General features: G+C 45.4%; 1 protein-coding gene across 3 annotated transcripts in view; it reads left to right on the plus strand.

Moving 5' to 3' along the window:
- Window positions 1–5,749, plus strand: part of npas4l (neuronal PAS domain protein 4 like) — a 9,309-nt gene extending 3,560 nt beyond the window's left edge. For all 3 annotated transcript variants that reach the window (XM_077241948.1, XM_077241949.1, XM_077241950.1), the window contains 4 exons: window positions 868–1,084; window positions 1,442–1,551; window positions 2,047–2,188; window positions 4,324–5,749. In XM_077241948.1, coding sequence (XP_077098063.1) covers window positions 868–1,084; window positions 1,442–1,551; window positions 2,047–2,188; window positions 4,324–5,134 — 1,280 coding nt within the window. In that variant the 3' untranslated portion in view covers window positions 5,135–5,749. The remainder of the gene's footprint in view (window positions 1–867; window positions 1,085–1,441; window positions 1,552–2,046; window positions 2,189–4,323) is intronic.
- The last annotated feature ends 14,251 nt before the right edge of the window (window positions 5,750–20,000 follow it).

Below are 20,000 nucleotides of genomic sequence, written 5' to 3' on the forward strand. Positions count from 1 at the left end.
GTGTGTGTGTGTCTCCGCATCTGATGTGCTGTGTGTGTGTGTGTGGGTGTGTCTCCGCATCTGATGTGCTGTGTGTGTGTGTGTCTCCGCATCTGATGTGCTGTGTGTGTGTGTGTGGGTGTGTCTCCGCATCTGATGTGCTGTGTGTGTGTGTGTCTCCGCATCTGATGTGCTGTGTGTGTGTGTGTGTCTCCGCATCTGATGTGCTGTGTGTGTGTGTGTGGGTGTGTCTCCGCATCTGATGTGCTGTGTGTGTGTGTGTCTCCGCATCTGATGTGCTGTGTGTGTGTGTGTGTCTCCGCATCTGATGTGCTGTGTGTGTGTGTCTCCGCATCTGATGTGCTGTGTGTGTGTGTGTGTCTCCGCATCTGATGTGCTGTGTGTGTGTGTGTGTCTCCGCATCTGATGTGCTGTGTGTGTGTGTGTGTCTCCGCATCTGATGTGCTGTGTGTGTGTGTGTGTCTCCGCATCTGATGTGCTGTGTGTGTGTCTCCGCATCTGATGTGCTGTGTGTGTGTGTGTGTGTGTGTGTGTGTGTGTGTGTGTGTGTGTGTGTGTGTGTGTGTGTGTGTGTGTGTGAGTCTGTGTGTCTCCGCATCTGATGTGCTATGTGTGTGTGTGTGTCTCCGCATCTGATGTGCTGTGTGTGTGTGTGTGTCTCCGCATCTGAAGTGCTATGTGTGTGTGTGTGTCTCCGCATCTGATGTGCTGTGTGTGTGTGTGTGTGTGTCTCCGCATCTGATGTGCTGTGTGTGTGTGTGTGTGTGTGTGTGTGTGTGTGTGTGTGTGTCTGTGTCACCGCATCTGAAGTGCTATGTGTGTGTCTCCGCATCTGACGTGCTGTGTGTGTGTGTGTGTGTGTCTCAGAGAGGAGTCTGGTGTGTCGAATGCGCTCCTCCAAGGCGTTCCGGCTCCGGCACGGCTGCGGCTCGATGCTGGTGAAGGGACGGTTCCTGAACTCCTGTGTGTTCGTGGCTCTCTGTTCTCCCACCGCCGACACACTGCAGGATCTCCACACACTCCACACACACACGCTCCACACACTCCACCGGCCCGACATGAGCCTCGCTCACGCCCCCTACAGGTACATCACACACACCTCATCTTTTTCCTCAGTGTTTCTGTCTGTTTTCCAGCACAAATATCTATAAATTCTTAAATCAAGATGCATTTACTGGAGAAGAAGCAGAATGACTGAAGATATTAAGTCTTGTTTCATGAAAAATGAAGTGAGTTTGTGCTTAAAACAAGAAAAATATCTGTCAGTGGAGTCAGTGGAAAATAATCATGTTTTCTCTTTGGATAAAGTTTATTTTTCTGACTCCACTGGCAGACATTTGTTCTTGTTTTAAGCACAAACTCACTTTGTTTTTCGGACACCAAGACATGTCGTTATTAAGACGAGAGATTAGGTGTGTTGAATGATGGTTTGTTTCCGCAGCGTCTTCTTCCACCTGGGTTTCTCAGCGGAGGAGCTGATTGGTCGATCGTGGTACGGCCTCCTGCACCCTGATGACATCACGCTCGCCGCCCGCTGCCACACGACACTCCGTGAGTCACACAAACAGGAACAAACAAACACTTTTATCCTGCAAGGATGCTTTAAATGATCAAAAGTGACAGTAAAGACATTTATAATGTTACAAAAGATTGTTTCAAATAAATGCTGTTCTTTTGAACTTTCTATTCATCAAAGAATTCTGAAAAATTAAACATATCACGGTTTCCACAATAATATGAATCACAATGATAATCATAGATGTTTCTTGATCATCAAATCATCATATTATAGTGATTTCTGAAGGATCATGTGACACTGAAGACTGGAGTAATGATGCTGAAAATTCACAGGAATAAATTACACTTTATTATATATTCACATAGAAAACAGATGATTTACACTGGAATAATATTTCAGTTTTTACTGCATTTTTGATCAAATAAATGAGCAGAAGAGACTCTTTCACAAACAATAAAGGCCAAAGGTTTGAGCCGCTGTGATGTCCTGATCAGCTGATGATGTACTGACCCGATCTGGTTCTGCAGTGCGAGCCGAAGGCGACACACACACACACACACAGATGCTGGTGCGGCTGCAGCGCAGGGATCTGTCCTGGGTCTGGCTCTACGTGTGTGCAACTATAGGAGCAGCCAAAGAGTCGATCTCCTGCACCAACCACGTGATCAGGTGAACATCATCATCTTCATCATCATCATCATAATCATCTTCATCATCATCTTTATCTAATTCTTCTTCATCATCTTCATCATCATCTTTATCTAATTCTTCTTCATCATCATCATCATCATCTTTATCTAATTCTTCTTCATCATCTTTATCTAATTCTTCTTCATCATCTTCATCTTCTTCATCATCATCTTTATCTAATTCTTCTTCATCATCTTCATCATCTTCATCATCTTCATCATCTTCATAATCATCTTTATCTAATTCTTCTTCATCATCTTCATCATCTTCATCATCATCTTTATCTAATTCTTCTTCATTATCTTCATCATCTTCTTCATCTTCATCTTTATCTAATTCTTCTTCATCATCTTCATCATCTTCATCATCATCTTTATCTAATTCTTCTTCATTATCTTCATCATCTTCTTCATCTTCATCTTTATCTAATTCTTCTTCATCATCTTCATTATCATCATCTTCATCATCTTCATCATCTTCATCTTCATTATCATAATCATCATCATCTTTATCTAATTCTTCATCATCTTCATCATCTTCATCATCTTCATCATCTTCGTCTTCTTCATCTTCATCATCTTCATTATCGTAATCATCTTCATCATCATCTTCATTATCATAATAATCATCATCATCATCTTTATCTAATTCTTCTTCATCATCTTCATCTTCTTCTTCATCATCTTCATCATCATCTTCATTATCATAATCATCATCATCATCATCTTTATCTAATTCTTCTTCATCATCTTCATCTTCTTCATCATCATCATCATCTTTATCTAATTCTTCTTCATCATCTTCGTCTTCTTCATCTTCATCATCTTCATTATCATAATCATCTTCATCATCATCTTCATTATCATAATCATCATCATCATCTTTATCTAATTCTTCTTCATCATCTTCATCATCTTCGTCATCTTCATTATCATCATCATCTTCATCTTCTTTATCATCATCATCATCTTTATCTAGTTCTTCTTCATCATCTTCATCTTCATCTTCATCATCATCTTCTTCATCATCTTCGTCTTCATCTTCATCATCATCTTCTTCATCATCTTCATCTTCTTCTTCATCTTCATCATCATCATCATCTTCATCATCATCTTCTTCATCATCTTCTTCTTCTTCATCTTCTTCATCTTCTTCATCTTCATCTGCTCCTGCTTGCTTTACTCACACAGCTTTAGTTTAGTTTAGTTATTTGTATAGCACATTTTAAAACAACATGAGTTGGCCAAAGTTCTTTCCATTAAAACAATATTCCAATAGCATAAATAGGCAAAAATACAAACAACGTTATTACACGTCTCTGTCGAAAGCTTGATTCTGATTGGTGAATAGCACCACCCAGTGGTATGATATTCCCAAATAACGGTCGCTGAGAAAAGAAACACAGGCTCATCCGGGTCACTGGAGTCAGCAGCGCTGTACACTCGCTAGGAACAGGTTTTTCTTTGTGGAAGTTTTGCATTTGGGGAGCTAATAAAATATTAAAACTCAGTCGAATCGAAATTTTGTGTACAGTTATGTAATCATGCCACCCAGTATCGTGGACTCGCTCTCTCTTGTTTCATAAAAATGCTGCTGCTATTTTGTGACTATTGTTTTGTTCACTGTTGGATTATGAGATACAAAGAGGTACAAATTTAAAACAGTAAATCTGAAATCAATATCTCTTTTTTCCATAATTATAAATAATATAAATAATAAAATATTTCAACTCCGATCAATATTTTGTGTCTAAATATTTACTGATGTGGCAAGTAGCCGTGTAATAAACGGGTACATCCAGTAATACAACAACTAATATCCGACGGCAAGTTATTCCAGAGGCGGAGCAGAAACTGAAAAGACACGATCCCCTCTGGACTTTAGCTGAGATTTAGGGATCTTTAAAAGGCATGTTTGAGATTACCAATATATATATATATATATATAAATAGTTGAATTTCTCTCAAACAATTAATCAAATAATTGAATGCAGTGCCATCATCTGCCTTCAATGGAAGATATAGTTGAGTATCATCTGCATAACAATGATACGCTACATTGTGATGTGATGTGACATGTGTGTGTCTCAGTAACTCATGATCTTCCATCTGCAGTGAAACGGAGGCCGTCTATCTCAAACACAAGCTGTACGGCAGCACTCCGGTGTCTCCTGGTCCGGCGACAGGAGAGATGCGGATCGAGACCGGGAGCAGCTCGGAGACCGGCTTCTTCCCAACGCCGCCCTACAGCCCCACTTCCTGCCACTCCTCCGACTTCCTGTCTGACGACTTCCTGTCCTCCGGCCTCAGTGCTCTGGAGCAGCTGGTGAGCGACTCGCGCTTCTGCCCGCCAGCGTTCGCTGCGCCTCATCCGTACAGCGCCGCCGCTCCTGCCGTGTGTGTGCCGGACCCTCACCGGGTGCCCGTGTGTGTGCCGGACTCTCACCGGGTGCCCGTGTGTGTGCCAGACTCTCACCGGATGTCCGTGTGTGTGCCGGACTCTCACCGGGTGCCCATGTTTGTGCAGGACTCTCACCGGGTGCCCGTGTGTGTGCCAGACTCTCACCAGATGTCCGTGTGTGTACCGGACTCTCACCGGGTGCCTGTGTGTGTGCCGGACCCTCACCGGGTGCCCGTGTGTGTGCTGGACGCGAGCGAGATCCCGGAGCACTTCCTGTTCGGGCCGGATGTGACGCCGGAGCCCTCGCCCTCCGCAGACACACACACACACTTCCTCTACGGCCCGCCGGACACACAAACACACTCGCTGGCCCATCAAATCCGCTCACTGGACACACACTGGCCGCTGCTGGACGAGACAGTGATCGACGGGATCCTGCGGGATCTGGACACGATCAGACACTCGGGGTGTGTGTGTGACGGCCCCTCGCAGCTCCAGCACTGCCTGTACACCGCCATACAGTAGATCCGGTCATGTGACACTTGCGGATGAATACACTCTAACTGAAGTCCGTGACTTACTCTAGTAACCCAGTATGGCATATTGCCATGGCAACCAGTGGCTGGTTTCCGTGGAGATTTGATGAGGTGATGGTGAGAACAGGTTTCTCGTCATTTCTCAAGAAAGCTGCAGTGTTTTATGTGAATTGTTTTAAGTCTTAACATTTACCACTACACCGCCAATGATGTGAAAAATATCTGCTGATGGGGTCATTAAAATAATCTTGATTTCGAAGTTTAATTTTCTGAGTCCATTGGCAGATATTTGCTCTTGTTTTAAACAGTTTTTCAAGACTTAATATCTTCAGTCATTCTGCTTCTCCTGTAAATGTGTATTGTTTTAAGGATGTTTAGATACTGTTCTTGTAAACGATTCAATAATAAGCTGCACTTAACTGAATCTACCTCATCAAATCACTGTATTTATTTTCTGTACTTTAACAGAAATCTCACTCCACAAATGAATGTAAAGTTTTCTCGCCGTCTATCAGAATAATCTGTAATGTTTAGAGCTTATTTATATATTCTTGCTCTGTTTCTATTTTTGTATGTAATGTCAATAAAGTTAAGAGAAGTAAAACTGTGGTCTGTTTAGTCATAATCAATGACACAATCCTCATCCTGATCTCTCATTAAGATCCTGTTTAATCATGATGTTTATAATATCTTCATGTCTTAGTCACATTTACAGGGTTAGAGCTGGACAATAATATAGTTACATTTTGCAACAAAATAAAAAATCAGGTAGAGATTTGCCATATAGTCTCTCTCTCTCTCTCTCTCTCTCTCTCTCTCTCTCTCTCTCTCTCTCTCTCTCTCTCTCTCTGCAGGCTTACTGGTCTCTAGCACCGCCGCTGCTACTCTGCGCTGTGTTGTGTATGTTCACGGGTGTTGTGTATGTCCGCGGGTATTGTGTATTTGCGCGGGTGTTGTGTATGTCCGCGGGTGTTGTGTATGTCCGTGGGTGTTGTGTATGTCTGCGGGTGTTGTGTATGTCCGTGGGTGTTGTGTATGTCAGTGGGTGTTGTGTATGTCTGCGGGTGTTGTGTATGTCTGTGTATGTCCGTAGGTGTTGTGTATGTCCGCGGGTGTTGTGTATGTCTGTGGGTGTTGTGTATGTCTGCGGGTGTTGTGTATGTCTGTGTATGTCCGTAGGTGTTGTGTATGTCCGCGGGTGTTGTGTATGTCAGTGGGTGTTGTGTATGTCTGCGGGTGTTGTGTATGTCCGTAGGTGTTGTGTATGTCCGCGGGTGTTGTGTATGTCTGTGGGTGTTGTGTATGTCAGTGGGTGTTGTGTATGTCTGCGGGTGTTGTGTATGTCCGCGGGTGTTGTGTATGTCCGCGGGTGTTGTGTATGTCCGCGGGTGTTGTGTATGTCCGTGGGTGTTGTGTATGTCCGCGGGTGTTGTATATATCTGCTGGTGTTGTGAATGTCCGTGGGTGTTGTGTATGTCTGCGGGTGTTGTGTATGTCTGTGTATGTCCGTGGGTGTTGTGTATGTCCGTGGGTGTTGTGTATGTCCGCGGGTGTTGTGTATGTCTGTGTATCTCCGTGGGTGTTGTGTGTGTCCGTGGGTGTTGTGTATGTCCGTGTCCGTGGGTGTTGTGTATGTCCGTGGGTGTTGTGTATGTCCGCGGGTGTTGTATATGTCCGCGGGTGTTGTGTATATCCGCGGGTGTTGTGTATGTCCGTGGGTGTTGTGTATGTCAGTGGGTGCTGTGTATGTCTGAGGGTGTTGTGTATGTCTGTGTATGTCTGTGTATGTCTGTGGGTGTTGTGTATGTCCGTGGGTGTTGTGTATGTCCGCGGGTGTTGTGTATGTCTGTGTATGTCTGTGTATGTCTGTGGGTGTTGTGTATGTCCGTGGGTGTTGTGTATGTCCGCGGGTGTTCTGTATGTCCGCGGTGTTGTGTATGTCCGCGGGTGTTGTGTATGTCAGTGTGTCTGTGTATGTCCGTGGGTGTTGTGTATGTCCGCGGGTGTTGTGTATGTTCACGGGTGTTGTGTGTGTCCGTGGGTGTTGTGTTTGTCTGCGGGTGTTGTGTATGTCTGTGGGTGTTGTGTATGTCCGCGGGTGTTGTGTATGTCCGCGGGTGTTGTGTATCTCCGTGGCTGTTGTGTATGTCCGCGGGTGTTGTGTATGTCTGTGTTTGTCCGCGGGTGTTGTGTATGTCCGCGGGTGTTGTGTATGTCCGCGGGTGTTGTGTATGTCTGCGGGTGTTGTCTATGTCCGTCGGTGTTGTGTATGTCCGTGGGTGTTGTGTATGTCCGTGGGTGTTGTGTATGTCAGTGAGTGTTGTGTATGTCCGTGTCCGTGGGTGTTGTGTATGTCTGTGTTTGTCCGCGGGTGTTGCGTATGTCCGCGGGTGTTGTGTATGTCCGCGAGTGTTGTGTATGTCCGTGGGTGTTGTGTATGTCCGCGGGTGTTGTGTATGTCTGTGTTTGTCCGCGGGTGTTGTGTATGTCCGCGTGTGTTGTGTATGTCTGCGGGTGTTTTGTATGTCCGTGGGTGTTGTGTATGTCCGCGGGTGTTGTGTATGTCTGTGTATGTCCCTGGGTGTTGTGTATGTCCGTGGGTGTTGTGTATGTCCGCGGGTGTTGTGTATGTCTGCGGGTGTTGTGTATGTCCGCGGGTGTTGTGTATGTCTGCGGGTGTTGTGTATGTTCGCGGGTGCTATGTATTTCCGCGGGTGTTGTGTATGTCCGTGGGTGTTGTGTATGTCCGTGGGTGTTGTGTATGTCCGCGGGTGATGTGTATGTCTGCGGGTGTTGTGTATGTCCGCGAGTGCTGTGTATGTCCGTGGGTGTTGTGTATGTCCGCGGGTGTTGTGTATGTCCGCGGGTGTTGTGTATGTCCGCGGGTGTTGTGTATGTTCGCGGGTGCTGTGTATGTCCGCGGGTGTTGTGTATGTCCGTGGGTGTTGTGTATGTCCGCGGGTGTTGTGTATGTCCGCGGGTGCTGTGTATGTTCGCGGGTGTTGTGTATGTTTGCGGGTGTTGTGTATGTCTAAGGGTGCTGTGTATGTCTGCGGGTGCTGTGTATGTCCGCGGGTGTTGTGTATGTCCGCGGGTGTTGTGTATGTCCGCGGGTGCTGTGTATGTCTGCGAGTGTTGTGTATGTCCGCGGGTGTTGTGTATGTCTGCGAGTGTTGTGTATGTTCGCGGGTGATTTGTATGTCTGCGGGTGTTGTGTATGTCCGCGGGTGCTGTGTATGTCCGCGGGTGTTGTGTATGTCTGCAAGTGTTGTGTATGTCCGCGGGTGTTGTGTATGTCCGCGGGTGTTGTGTATGTCCGCGGGTGTTGTGTATGTCCGCGGGTGCTGTGTATGTCCGCGGGTGTTGTGTATGTCCGCGGGTGCTGTGTATGTCTGCGAGTGTTGTGTATGTCCGCGGGTGTTGTGTATGTCTGCGAGTGTTGTGTATGTTCGCGGGTGATTTGTATGTCTGCGGGTGTTGTGTATGTCCACGGGTGTTGTGTATGTCCGCGGGTGTTGTGTATGTCTGCAAGTGTTGTGTATGTCCGCGGGTGTTGTGTATGTCCGCGGGTGTTGTGTATGTCCGCGGGTGCTGTGTATGTCCGCGGGTGTTGTGTATGTCCGCGGGTGCTGTGTATGTCCGCGGGTGTTGTGTATGTCTGCGGGTGCTGTCTATGTCCGCGGGTGCTGTGTATGTCCGCGGGTGTTGTGTATGTCCGCGGGTGTTGTGTATGTTCGCGGGTGCTGTGTATGTCCGCGAGTGTTTTGTATGTCCGCGGGTGTTGTGTATGTCCGCGGGTGCTGTGTATGTCCGAGGGTGCTGTGTATGTCTGCGGGTGCTGTATATGTCCGCGAGTGTTTTGTATGTCCACGGGTGTTGTGTATGTCTGCGAGTGTTGTGTATGTCCGCGAGTGTTGTGTATGTCCGCGGGTGTTGTGTATGTCCGCGGGTGCTGTGTATGTCCGCGGGTGCTGTGTATGTCCGCGGGTGCTGTGTATGTCCGCGAGTGTTTTGTATGTCCGCGGGTGTTGTGTATGTCCGCGGGTGCTGTGTATGTCCGCGGGTGCTGTGTATGTCCGCGGGTGCTGTGTATGTCCGCGGGTGCTGTGTATGTCCGCGGGTGCTGTGTATGTCCGCGAGTGTTTTGTATGTCCGCGGGTGTTGTGTATGTCCGCGGGTGTTGTGTATGTCCGCGGGTGCTGTGTATGTCCGCGAGTGTTGTGTATGTCCGCGGGTGTTGTGTATGTCCGCGGGTGCTGTGTATGTCCGCGGGTGCTGTGTATGTCCGCGGGTGCTGTGTATGTCCGCGGGTGTTGTGTATGTCCGCGGGTGTTGTGTATGTCCGCGGGTGCTGTGTATGTCCGCGGGTGCTGTGTATGTCCGCTGGTGTTGTGTATGTCCGCGGGTGTTGTGTATGTCCGCGGGTGCTGTGTATGTCCGCGGGTGCTGTGTATGTCCGCGGGTGCTGTGTATGTCCGCGGGTGCTGTGTATGTCCACGGGTGCTGTGTATGTGTGCGGGTGCTGTGTATGTCCGCGAGTGTTGTGTATGTCTGCGGGTGTTGTGTATGTCCGCGGGTGCTGTGTATGTCCGCGGGTGCTGTGTATGTCCGCGGGTGTTGTGTATGTCCGCGAGTGTTGTGTATGTCCGCGGGTGCTGTGTATGTCCACGGGTGCTGTGTATGTGTGCGGGTGCTGTGTATGTCCGCGAGTGTTGTGTATGTCTGCGGGTGTTGTGTATGTCCGCGGGTGCTGTGTATGTCCGCGGGTGCTGTGTATGTCCGCGGGTGTTGTGTATGTCCGCGGGTGTTGTGTATGTCCGCGGGTGCTGTGTATGTCCGCGGGTGCTGTGTATGTCCGCGGGTGTTGTGTATGTCCGCGGGTGCTGTGTATGTCCGCGGGTGCTGTGTATGTCCGCGGGTGCTGTGTATGTCCGCGGGTGTTGTTTATGTCCGCGGGTGTTGTGTATGTCCGCGGGTGTTGTTTATGTCCGCGGGTGCTGTGTATGTCTGCGGGTGCTGTGTATGTCCGCAGGTGTTGTGTATGTCCGCGAGTGCTGTGTATGTCCGCGGGTGTTGTGTATGGCCGCAGGTGCTGTGTATGTCCGCGGGTGCTGTGTATGTCCGCGGGTGTTGTGTATGTCCGCGGGTGTTGTGTATGTCCGCGGGTGTTGTTTATGTCCGCGGGTGTTGTTTATGTCCGCGGGTGTTGTGTATGTTCGTGGCTCTTCCACAGCACAGCATCTATAGAGTTGATAACATGAACTGAACTTAAGTTTTAAACTAACTAAGTACATTTTTAAAGCACATGCAATTAAATTGCAAGCTTGCACTTCTTATATTATCATACATAGCTTTGCATTAGCCACCACACATTAATCACATGTATGTCCACTTAGCTGTCACCCCCCTTTTGAAAATTGACATTAAAATGCACTATACAAACTTAAATAGTTGTAATTCAAGAATGCTTTGGAATACAGACCTAAGTTTGGTCTTGTTTTAAAGACAACAATCAGCAGATTATTACTGAAGTGAAAGCAATTCAATAAATTAAAGTATGAAAAAGTTATGGAAGTTATAATTTACAGTAAATCAAATATACTTTATTAATATATATTTTTTTATATAAAATCAATATTTTACAAAATATTTTTTACTATAAAATTACTATAAAATGAAAGCTATATATCTAACCAAGTTGTGTTCCAAATTTCAAGTTGATATCACAAAAATTGAAGTTCCCATCAGATTTTGTTTAGGCGTAGTACCAAAAATAGCAACCGGGTGCCATTGCATTCCATTGAATTTAATTGTATGCAATCTGCTGTAACAAATTCATAAATTTCTATCCAAATATCACTTCTGTCACTTAATATGGAACCTTGAGACTCACACCTTTCTGACAATATGTGTTTTGTCAATATTAGAAAAGGTTTTGATAATAAATCAAAAAACTTCGAGTAAATGCAGTACAGGAAACTTCAAGTAATTTACATACAAGGAAAACTTTAAGTAAACTCTATAGAGGATAACTTCAAGTAAATTCCTGAATAATACTGCACTGCACATAAAACAGAAATAAGCTGAGAATAACAATAATGCAAATTGACAGCATATTAAATTGGCTCTTACAGATGCACTTTGATGGACTTCAAAACAGAAACAGCCATTCACTGTCATTATAAAGCTTGGAAGAGCCAGGACATTTTTTAATATAACTCAGATTGTATTTGTCTGAAAGAAGAATGTCAGATACACTAGGGATGCGAGGATGGGCTGTTATTTCATCCGCAACCGCATCACAAAACTCATCATCCGTCCACCATCCGCTGACTGTTTTAAGGTCTATGGGCAAGGCGCTGCTGACGCAAGGCTAGAAAGCTCTTGCATGTTATAAGGATACGGATGTAGGTAACAATATTTAACAATTTTTATATTTGTTTCATTTGATTGGTTCAACCGCCACCCTCGCAAATTTAATTAAAATATTATTTTTTGTCACGTCATCCGCCCGATCTGCGGTTTATCCGTGGCTGTAACCGCCAACCGCGCATCTCTCATATACACTATGGCTTGAGGGTGAGTATTTTCCTCACCGAAATCCGAAAGTTCTGAGTCCGAAATCTCATCCTTAACCTACCTACCCATGATCAGACCCCTGAGAAAGCATTGGAGGAACTGAGGGCGGAATACAGCTACATGCAAGGCTCCCTAGACCCTCTGGCTGACTTCTATGAGCGGAGACAGAATTTCCATTTCTGATACAAGACGTATCAGGCGTCGTGCAGGTGCGTCGTGCAGGCGTCGCTCATCAGCAAACACGCCACCGGTCTCGCGCTGTTCTCCCACGGCCCTCTGCCTCGTCCTGCTCGCCACAACGTCATATGCTCTCAATGACAAATGCGGAACAGTTAGTTCATGCGTTCAGGACATCAAGGCTAGATTATTGTAATGCTCTACTGGGTGGTTGCCCTGAACGCTTAATAAACAAACTACAGCTGGTCCAAAACGCAGCCACTAGAGTTCTTACTAGAACCAGGAAGTATGACCATATTAGCCCGGTTCTGTCAACACTGCATAGGCTCCCTATTATAACATCGTATAAATCGACCGGATCCAGGCTTTATCCGGATCTGATGAAGGACCTGCGCCTGGACACACACACACTCACACACACACACACACACACACACACACACACACACACACACACACACACACACACACACACACACACACACACACACACACACACACACACACTCCCTCCGGATCTGGTGAAGGACCTGCGCCTGGACACACACACACACATACAACCCCACACACACACAGGACCTGTGCCTGGACACGACGACAACGCAGTCTGTAAAATCAGTAAATCTCTGTTACTTTAATTTCCTAATGTCACTATAGAGCTGCTTTGAAACTCTATATTGTTAAAAGCGCTGTATAAATGAAGGTGACTTGACTTAGTAAAGAAAAGGGATCCTGTATTGCAGTGTCAGAGACTGCCAGAAGGGGGTGGTGGAGCAACTAATACTGCCAGAGAGGCTGTGTGAATCCGCCATAACAGCCCATCACAATGACTCAGGGTATCTGGGATTTGAGAGGACACTATAGATGATAAGGCAAAGATTTTACTGGCCAAGAATGTTTCAGGAGATCAAGACTTGGTGCGAACAGTGTGAGAGAACTCCCACAGTCAATGTCAGGGCCCCCCTTGGCAGTATCCATACCAGTGCCACCATTTGTGTGGACTTCTTAAAGCTGGAGAAGTCCAAGGGTGGTATGGAGAATGTGCTCATTTTTACAGATCACTTTTCTTGTTACACATAGGCCTACCCTACTGCAAGTGTATTGGGATCACTAAATGTATACGCCCCTAGGGCAATGGGACCACCGAAAGATTCAGCCGTACCCTGATGAACATGCTGGGAACAGTAGAGCTGCACCTGAAGCCCCGGTGGCATGAGCATGTGGACTCCATGACACACGCATATAACTGCTTGTGACATGACTCCACTGGATATAGCCCGTACTACCTTGTGTCTTGGGAGACATCCCAGGCTCCCAGTGGACCTCATCTTCGGGTCCCCCACAACGAACCACACAACGATTGTTGTTATCGGACTAAAGGTCAGTTTATTGAGATATTTTGTGTTTTAAACTGCTATTGACCTAAATGCAGAGTAAATTGGAGAGTAAAAATGTTTTTTTCTTCCTTTTAAAGGTGCCATGTGTCAGAATTGAGTTAAAAATATACAAAAAATGAGTTACACAGATCAAAAGAATGAGAAGAAATAAGGGCGATGATGTCATTAAAAAAATTAAAAGTTATAGTGTTGCAGAGATATCAACCTGAATTAGCATGCTAAATTACTAGCATGGGACGATGGGACTAAATTACGGGACGATACCGGCCCGATCGTCATAATACCAGTTTCGGCCATGGGACGCCGTATGCGGGCAACACCAGCCAAACTGCAATACACGAATAAGTCGCACGGCTTGTGGGCGTATTTGAACCTGATGTCAATCGTGTGGAAAGTACAGCCCACTACTACAGTTCAGTTCAGGGAAGAGAGCAAAAGAATGGCTGAAGCCCTTGGCAAGAGACCCTTACCACAACCACCCGCTGCAGGGGAAAAAACCGGCGCTCGGAATCACAAATAAAATCGGATAAAAAAAAGGAGCAGAACCAGAGTTAACATTGGCACTGCTTTCCATCGTTGGAGACAGCTAATGGAAATGAAAGAAATGAGGTTTGACTCCGAACTTGCAACATTTCTTTTGGATTGGTAAGTAAGATGCTGCTAGTATTTCGCTAGAAGTTTGTTTTATATGTTTGTTTAGTTTTTCCGGGAAGTTATAACATAGAAATGTATCGAAGGCTGTTCGATATAAGTTCTAAAGTTAGCGATGGCTACATTGAAAGGTGTAATCAGAACTACGTGAGCTATATTATGTTTTCTAAATTGCTTTCCTGAGGTAAATCTGACATATTTGTTCTCTAGCTAATTGACCTCTGCACGCTGATTAAAAAAATGATTGGTCAGTATTATGTATGAAGAATACATTTTGGTAAGTTGTAGCATACTGTATCTTTCAACAGGGTTGGTGTGTTTTTACTATTAGCTAGTAGAGATGATCGGTTCACGTGCGCTAGGGATCTGTCGTGTAACCTTAACATTTACAGAATCGGTGACGGTGAATTCGTGAGAGTTGGCAGCACTGAATGGCGCTAGCTTGGTCAACAGCAGCGAATGCTGTCTGTCAAATTAATGTAATTCAAACTAACAATAAAAATGTAATATGAACAAAACGAATATGAACATTCACTCGTGAAGGGGAGTAGCTTGAAGATGTCATTTAAAAATCACTTGACATCAACCAACGTTCCTCTGGACTCAAAACGTCCTCTATTAGGAGTTGGCTCGGCTTCGGCTATGGCTCTAGGGTCGTTGTGAAAGTATGGGCAGAGCATAGAGACTATGCCATTTCTCGTTTGTTACTCTAGAGTAGATCAATTCACTTTCTGGAGGTAGACTGCCCCCATCTGGTATGGAATGTGGAGTATGAATTGATTTTTTTTGCGGATATTACACAAGGCACCTTTAAAGTTTTGTCGTCACATGCTATTCTGCTCTGCAGTGATTTGTTAGATATGGTGGAGAAAACAAGTGTGACCACCAGATGTCGCTAACCACACACCCCTTCTGTGCCCGCACCGAAGCACATAGCTTAATGTAAAAACACAAAGCAAATGCGCATTGTATTAAAAACTTTGAGTAATTAACCTTTTTCGGCTCAATTTGATGAAAGCCTCAAATGTTTCAGAAAGCCTTGGTTTCCCATCACTAGCTAAAGGTACTTGAATCTGTCCTAACACAACAGTGTTATAGGGACATCTTGTGGACAACACAAAACACTGCCTTACATATACATGCAAAATCATGATGTTTATGATGCCTTCATGTCTTACTCACATTTTTCAGGTTAGAGCTGGACGATAATAGTTACATTTTGCAACAAAATAAAAAATCAGAGATTTGACATACAGTAGCCTATATAGTGTAGTTTTCCCCAAGTTTTGTTTAATTGATCTGAATAATGAGCTTCTGATGAGCTGCTTTATAATTGATGAACTTTTCAACATTAACAATGTTATTTTCCTGTTTATCACAGTAAAGCTGCTCTGAATCAGTCTGTACTCTATTCAGCGCTGTAGAAATACAGTAACTCTACACACACCAATGAACAAAAGAGCAAAATACAGGGAGCACTTTTGATCAATATAAAAACTGACATTATATCACATCAACTGGTTAATCATTATAAAATAACAAGAATAGTAAATCATATTAAGGAAAAGCCAGTTTCTCTAGTTGTGATGCTGTTCAGGTCATTAAAGTGAATGTGTGTAAATGTTGTTTATGTTTGCGACCACCATGTGGCGCGAGTGTTCCGCGTTCAGCGCCTCTCTGACGTCACGCGGCTCTTCTTTACAGCTTTTCACAATTGCTAAAAGACATTTCTTAAAACCTTCAGTCTTTTACTCACAACATTAAACACAAAACCCAATCTTAAAACTACATCCAGAGAACCTCTGACACTTCTGGTAAAATCAAACAATCCTTTCAGTTCATACACACATCAGTCAATAAATACTGTAAACACTACAGATCATTCATTACACACTACATAGAAAAATGGAGAACAGCATCCAGAGCATGAGGTTACAGAGGAAAAGTATATTGTAAACACATTTTGCAATTGTGTAAAAAAGTATAGTACTCACAATTTAATCACAATTTAAAGTAGTAAGGTGAATACATTGTATAGGGGAGAGCCGGGACAATTGAAACGCGGGACGAATGAAACATTGAGATTTCCTTGAAAACCACTTTCGTCAGCACGTACAGCACGCAATGCCGACCAGACCCGCAAAAACATTTCTTCTTTATGTCATGCCGTTTTAAAGTTAGAGCCGGAAAACTGTTTTTGAGTGCGGTAAGTGAATTCTTTCGTGCTGTACTTTTTTTTGACTGACAAGTTGTATTTATTGTTTCATGTGCCATTGTAATAATAATACGGCAGGTGTATTAGTCCTGCAACACACACTTAAGTGTGTAATATCAGAGATTTTAGTTTAAGTGTAAAACAGGTTTAACTGGCAGGAGGCGCTGTCGGGACGGTTGAAACAAGTGTTCATAATTTTGTTATGTTCATAATAACAGGCTATTCAACTAGAAAACACTCACTATAACTCGAGGAAGAAATGTCAGAAAATTAATTGTAAACTGATTTGTGTCTTCGTCAGAATAGCCAATGAGATTACGCAAAATGCGCATAGGCTTATTATCGCCTATTGTCTATTGGGCGACAGAACAAAAATGTTAATGTGAACCTTTAAATTTAAATAAATTACAAAATATTTTGTAACAATATGCACATAAGTTACTTGTCAGGTATTGTTCATAAAAACAAACATTAGATGAATAGTTGCCGTTTAAACTGTTATGTTTCATCCGGTCATGCGGGACGATTGAAACAAAGCACAACTACCGTTCAAAGTCAGCTTTTACTTAAATCATTCTAGATTTGTAGCGAATAACACATGTTACTAAGAGAACACATATGTGAGTTGTTGATCACAAAAATAAAACAAATCTATCTGTAACCTTATCTTAGAAAACAACGTTTATCTGAAAAGTGTTTCAACTGTCCCGGCTCTCCCCTACTGTATGCACTGCAAGTATAGTATTGTAATTAAAATTGTACAGTATTGAATGTCTGTATATTCAGCAATGGCATACTGTAAAAAAACCTGCAAAAGCCCAAAAGGTTAAAAAAGTCTAAATGAAAAGCGTTAGAGTCAGAAGTTGTGCAACTGCAAATCAAGATCAATGAGAGATTCAGCGTCAGTGTCATGTGTTCATGTAGTGTAGAGTCCTCAGAGAATCACTGATCCAGCCGACAACATTCTGCACACACACTCTTCCTCTACCACACACACTCTTCCTCTTCCACACACGCTCTTCCACACACACACTTCCACACACTCTTCCTCTTCCACACACACTCTTCCTCTTCCACACACACTCTTCCTCTTCCACACACACTCTTTCACACACACCGTTCCTCTTCCACACACACTCTTCCTCTTCCACACACACTCTTCCACACACTCTTCCTCTTCCACACACACTCTTCCTCTTCCACACACACTCTTCCTCTTCCACACACACTCTTCCTCTTCCACACACACTCTTCCTCTTCCTTACACACTCTTCCTCTTCCACACACACTCTTCCTCTTCCACACACACTCTTCCTCTTCCTCACACACTCTTCCTCTTCCACACACACTCTTCCTCTTCCACACACACTCTTCCTCTTCCACACACTCTTCCTCTTCCACACACACTCTTCCTCTTCCTCACACACTCTTCCTCTTCCTCACACACTCTTCCTCTTCCTCACACACTCTTCCTCTTCCACACACACTCTTCCTCTTCCACACACACTCTTCCTCTTCCACACACTCTTCCTCTTCCACACACACTCTTCCTCTTCCACACACACTCTTCCTCTTCCTCACACACTCTTCCTCTTCCACACACACTCCTCCACACACACTCTTCCTCTTCCACACACACTCTTCCTCTTCCACACACACTCTTCCTCTTCCTCACACACTCTTCCTCTTCCACACACACTCTTCCTCTTCCACACACACTCTTCCTCTTCCACACACACTCTTCCTCTTCCACACACACTCTTCCTCTTCCACACACACTCTTTCACACACACTGTTCCTCTTCCACACACACTCTTCCTCTTCCACACACACTCTTCCACACACTCTTCCTCTTCCACACACACTCTTCCTCTTCCACACACACTCTTCCTCTTCCACACACACTCTTCCACACACACTCTTCCTCTTCCACACACACTCTTCCTCTTCCACACACACTCCTCCACACACACTCTTCCTCTTCCACACACACTCTTCCTCTTCCACACACAATCTTCCTCTTCCACACACACTCTTACTTTTCCACACACACTCTTCCTCTTCCACACACACTCTTCCTCTTCCTCACACACTCTTCCTCTTCCACACACACACTCTTCCTCTTCCACACACACACTTCCTCTCCCACACACACTCTTCCTCTTCCACACACACTCTTCCTCTTCCACACACACTCTTCCTCTTCCACACAAACTCTTCCTCTTCCACACACACTCTTCCTCTTCCACACACACTCTTCCTCTTCCACACACACTCTTCCTCTTCCACACAAACTCTTCCTCTTCCGCACACACTCTTCCTCTTCCACACACACTCCTCCACACACACTCTTCCTCTTCCACACACACTCCTCCACACACACTCTTCCTCTTCCACACACACTCCTCCTCTTCCACACACACTCCTCCACACACACTGTTCCTCTTCCACACACACTCCTCCCCTCACACTGTTCCTCTTCCACACACACTCTTCCTCTTACACACACACTCCTCCACACACACTGTTCCTCTTCCACACACACACACACTCTTCCTCTTCCACACACACTCCTCCACACACACTCCTCCACACACACTCTTCCTCTTCCACACACCCTCCTCCTCTTCCACACACACTCTTCCTCTTCCACACACAATCTTCCTCTTCCACACACACTCTTCCTCTTCCACACACACTCTTCCTCTTCCACAAACACTCCTCCACACACACTCCTCCTCTTCCACACACACTCCTCCTCTTCCACACACACTCCTCCACACACACTGTTCCTCTTCCACACACACTCCTCCCCTCACACTGTTCCTCTTCCACACACACTCTTCCTCTTCCACACACACTCCTCCACACACACTGTTCCTCTTCCACACACACACACACACTCTTCCTCTTCCACACACACTCCTCCACACACACTCTTCCTCTTCCACACACCCTCCTCCTCTTCCACACACACTCTTCCTCTTCCACACACACACACACTCTTCCTCTTCCACACACACTCCTCCACACACACTCTTCCTCTTCCACACACCCTCCTCCTCTTCCACACACACTCTTCCTCTTCCACACACACTGTTCCTCTTCCACACACACACTCTTCCTCTTCCACACACACTCCTCCACACACACTCTTCCTCTTCCACACACCCTCCTCCTCTTCCACACACACTCTTCCTCTTCCACACACAATCTTCCTCTTCCACACACACTCTTCCTCTTCCACACACACTCTTCCTCTTCCACAAACACTCCTCCACACACACTCCTCCTCTTCCACACACACTCCTCCTCTTCCACACACACTCCTCCACACACACTGTTCCTCTTCCACACACACTCCTCCCCTCACACTGTTCCTCTTCCACACACACTCTTCCTCTTCCACACACACTCCTCCAAACACACTGTTCCTCTTCCACACACACACACACACTCTTCCTCTTCCACACACACTCCTCCACACACACTCTTCCTCTTCCACACACCCTCCTCCTCTTCCACACACACTCTTCCTCTTCCACACACAATCTTCCTCTTCCACACACACTCTTCCTCTTCCACACACACTCTTCCTCTTCCACACACACTCCTCCACACACACTCTTCCTCTTCCACACACACTCTTCCTCTTCCACACACACACTCCTCCACACACACTCTTCCTCTTCCACAAACACTCCTCCACACACACTCCTCCTCTTCCACACACACTCTTCCTCTTCCAAACACTCTTCTTCTTCCACACACACTCTTCCTCTTCCACACACACTCTTCCTCTTCCACACTCACTCTTCCTCTTCCACACACACTCT

This window comes from Siphateles boraxobius, unplaced genomic scaffold (genome assembly GCF_051911475.1).
Source record: "Siphateles boraxobius isolate OS27281-9 unplaced genomic scaffold, OSU_SipBor_1 249, whole genome shotgun sequence".
NCBI lineage: Eukaryota > Metazoa > Chordata > Actinopteri > Cypriniformes > Leuciscidae > Siphateles > Siphateles boraxobius.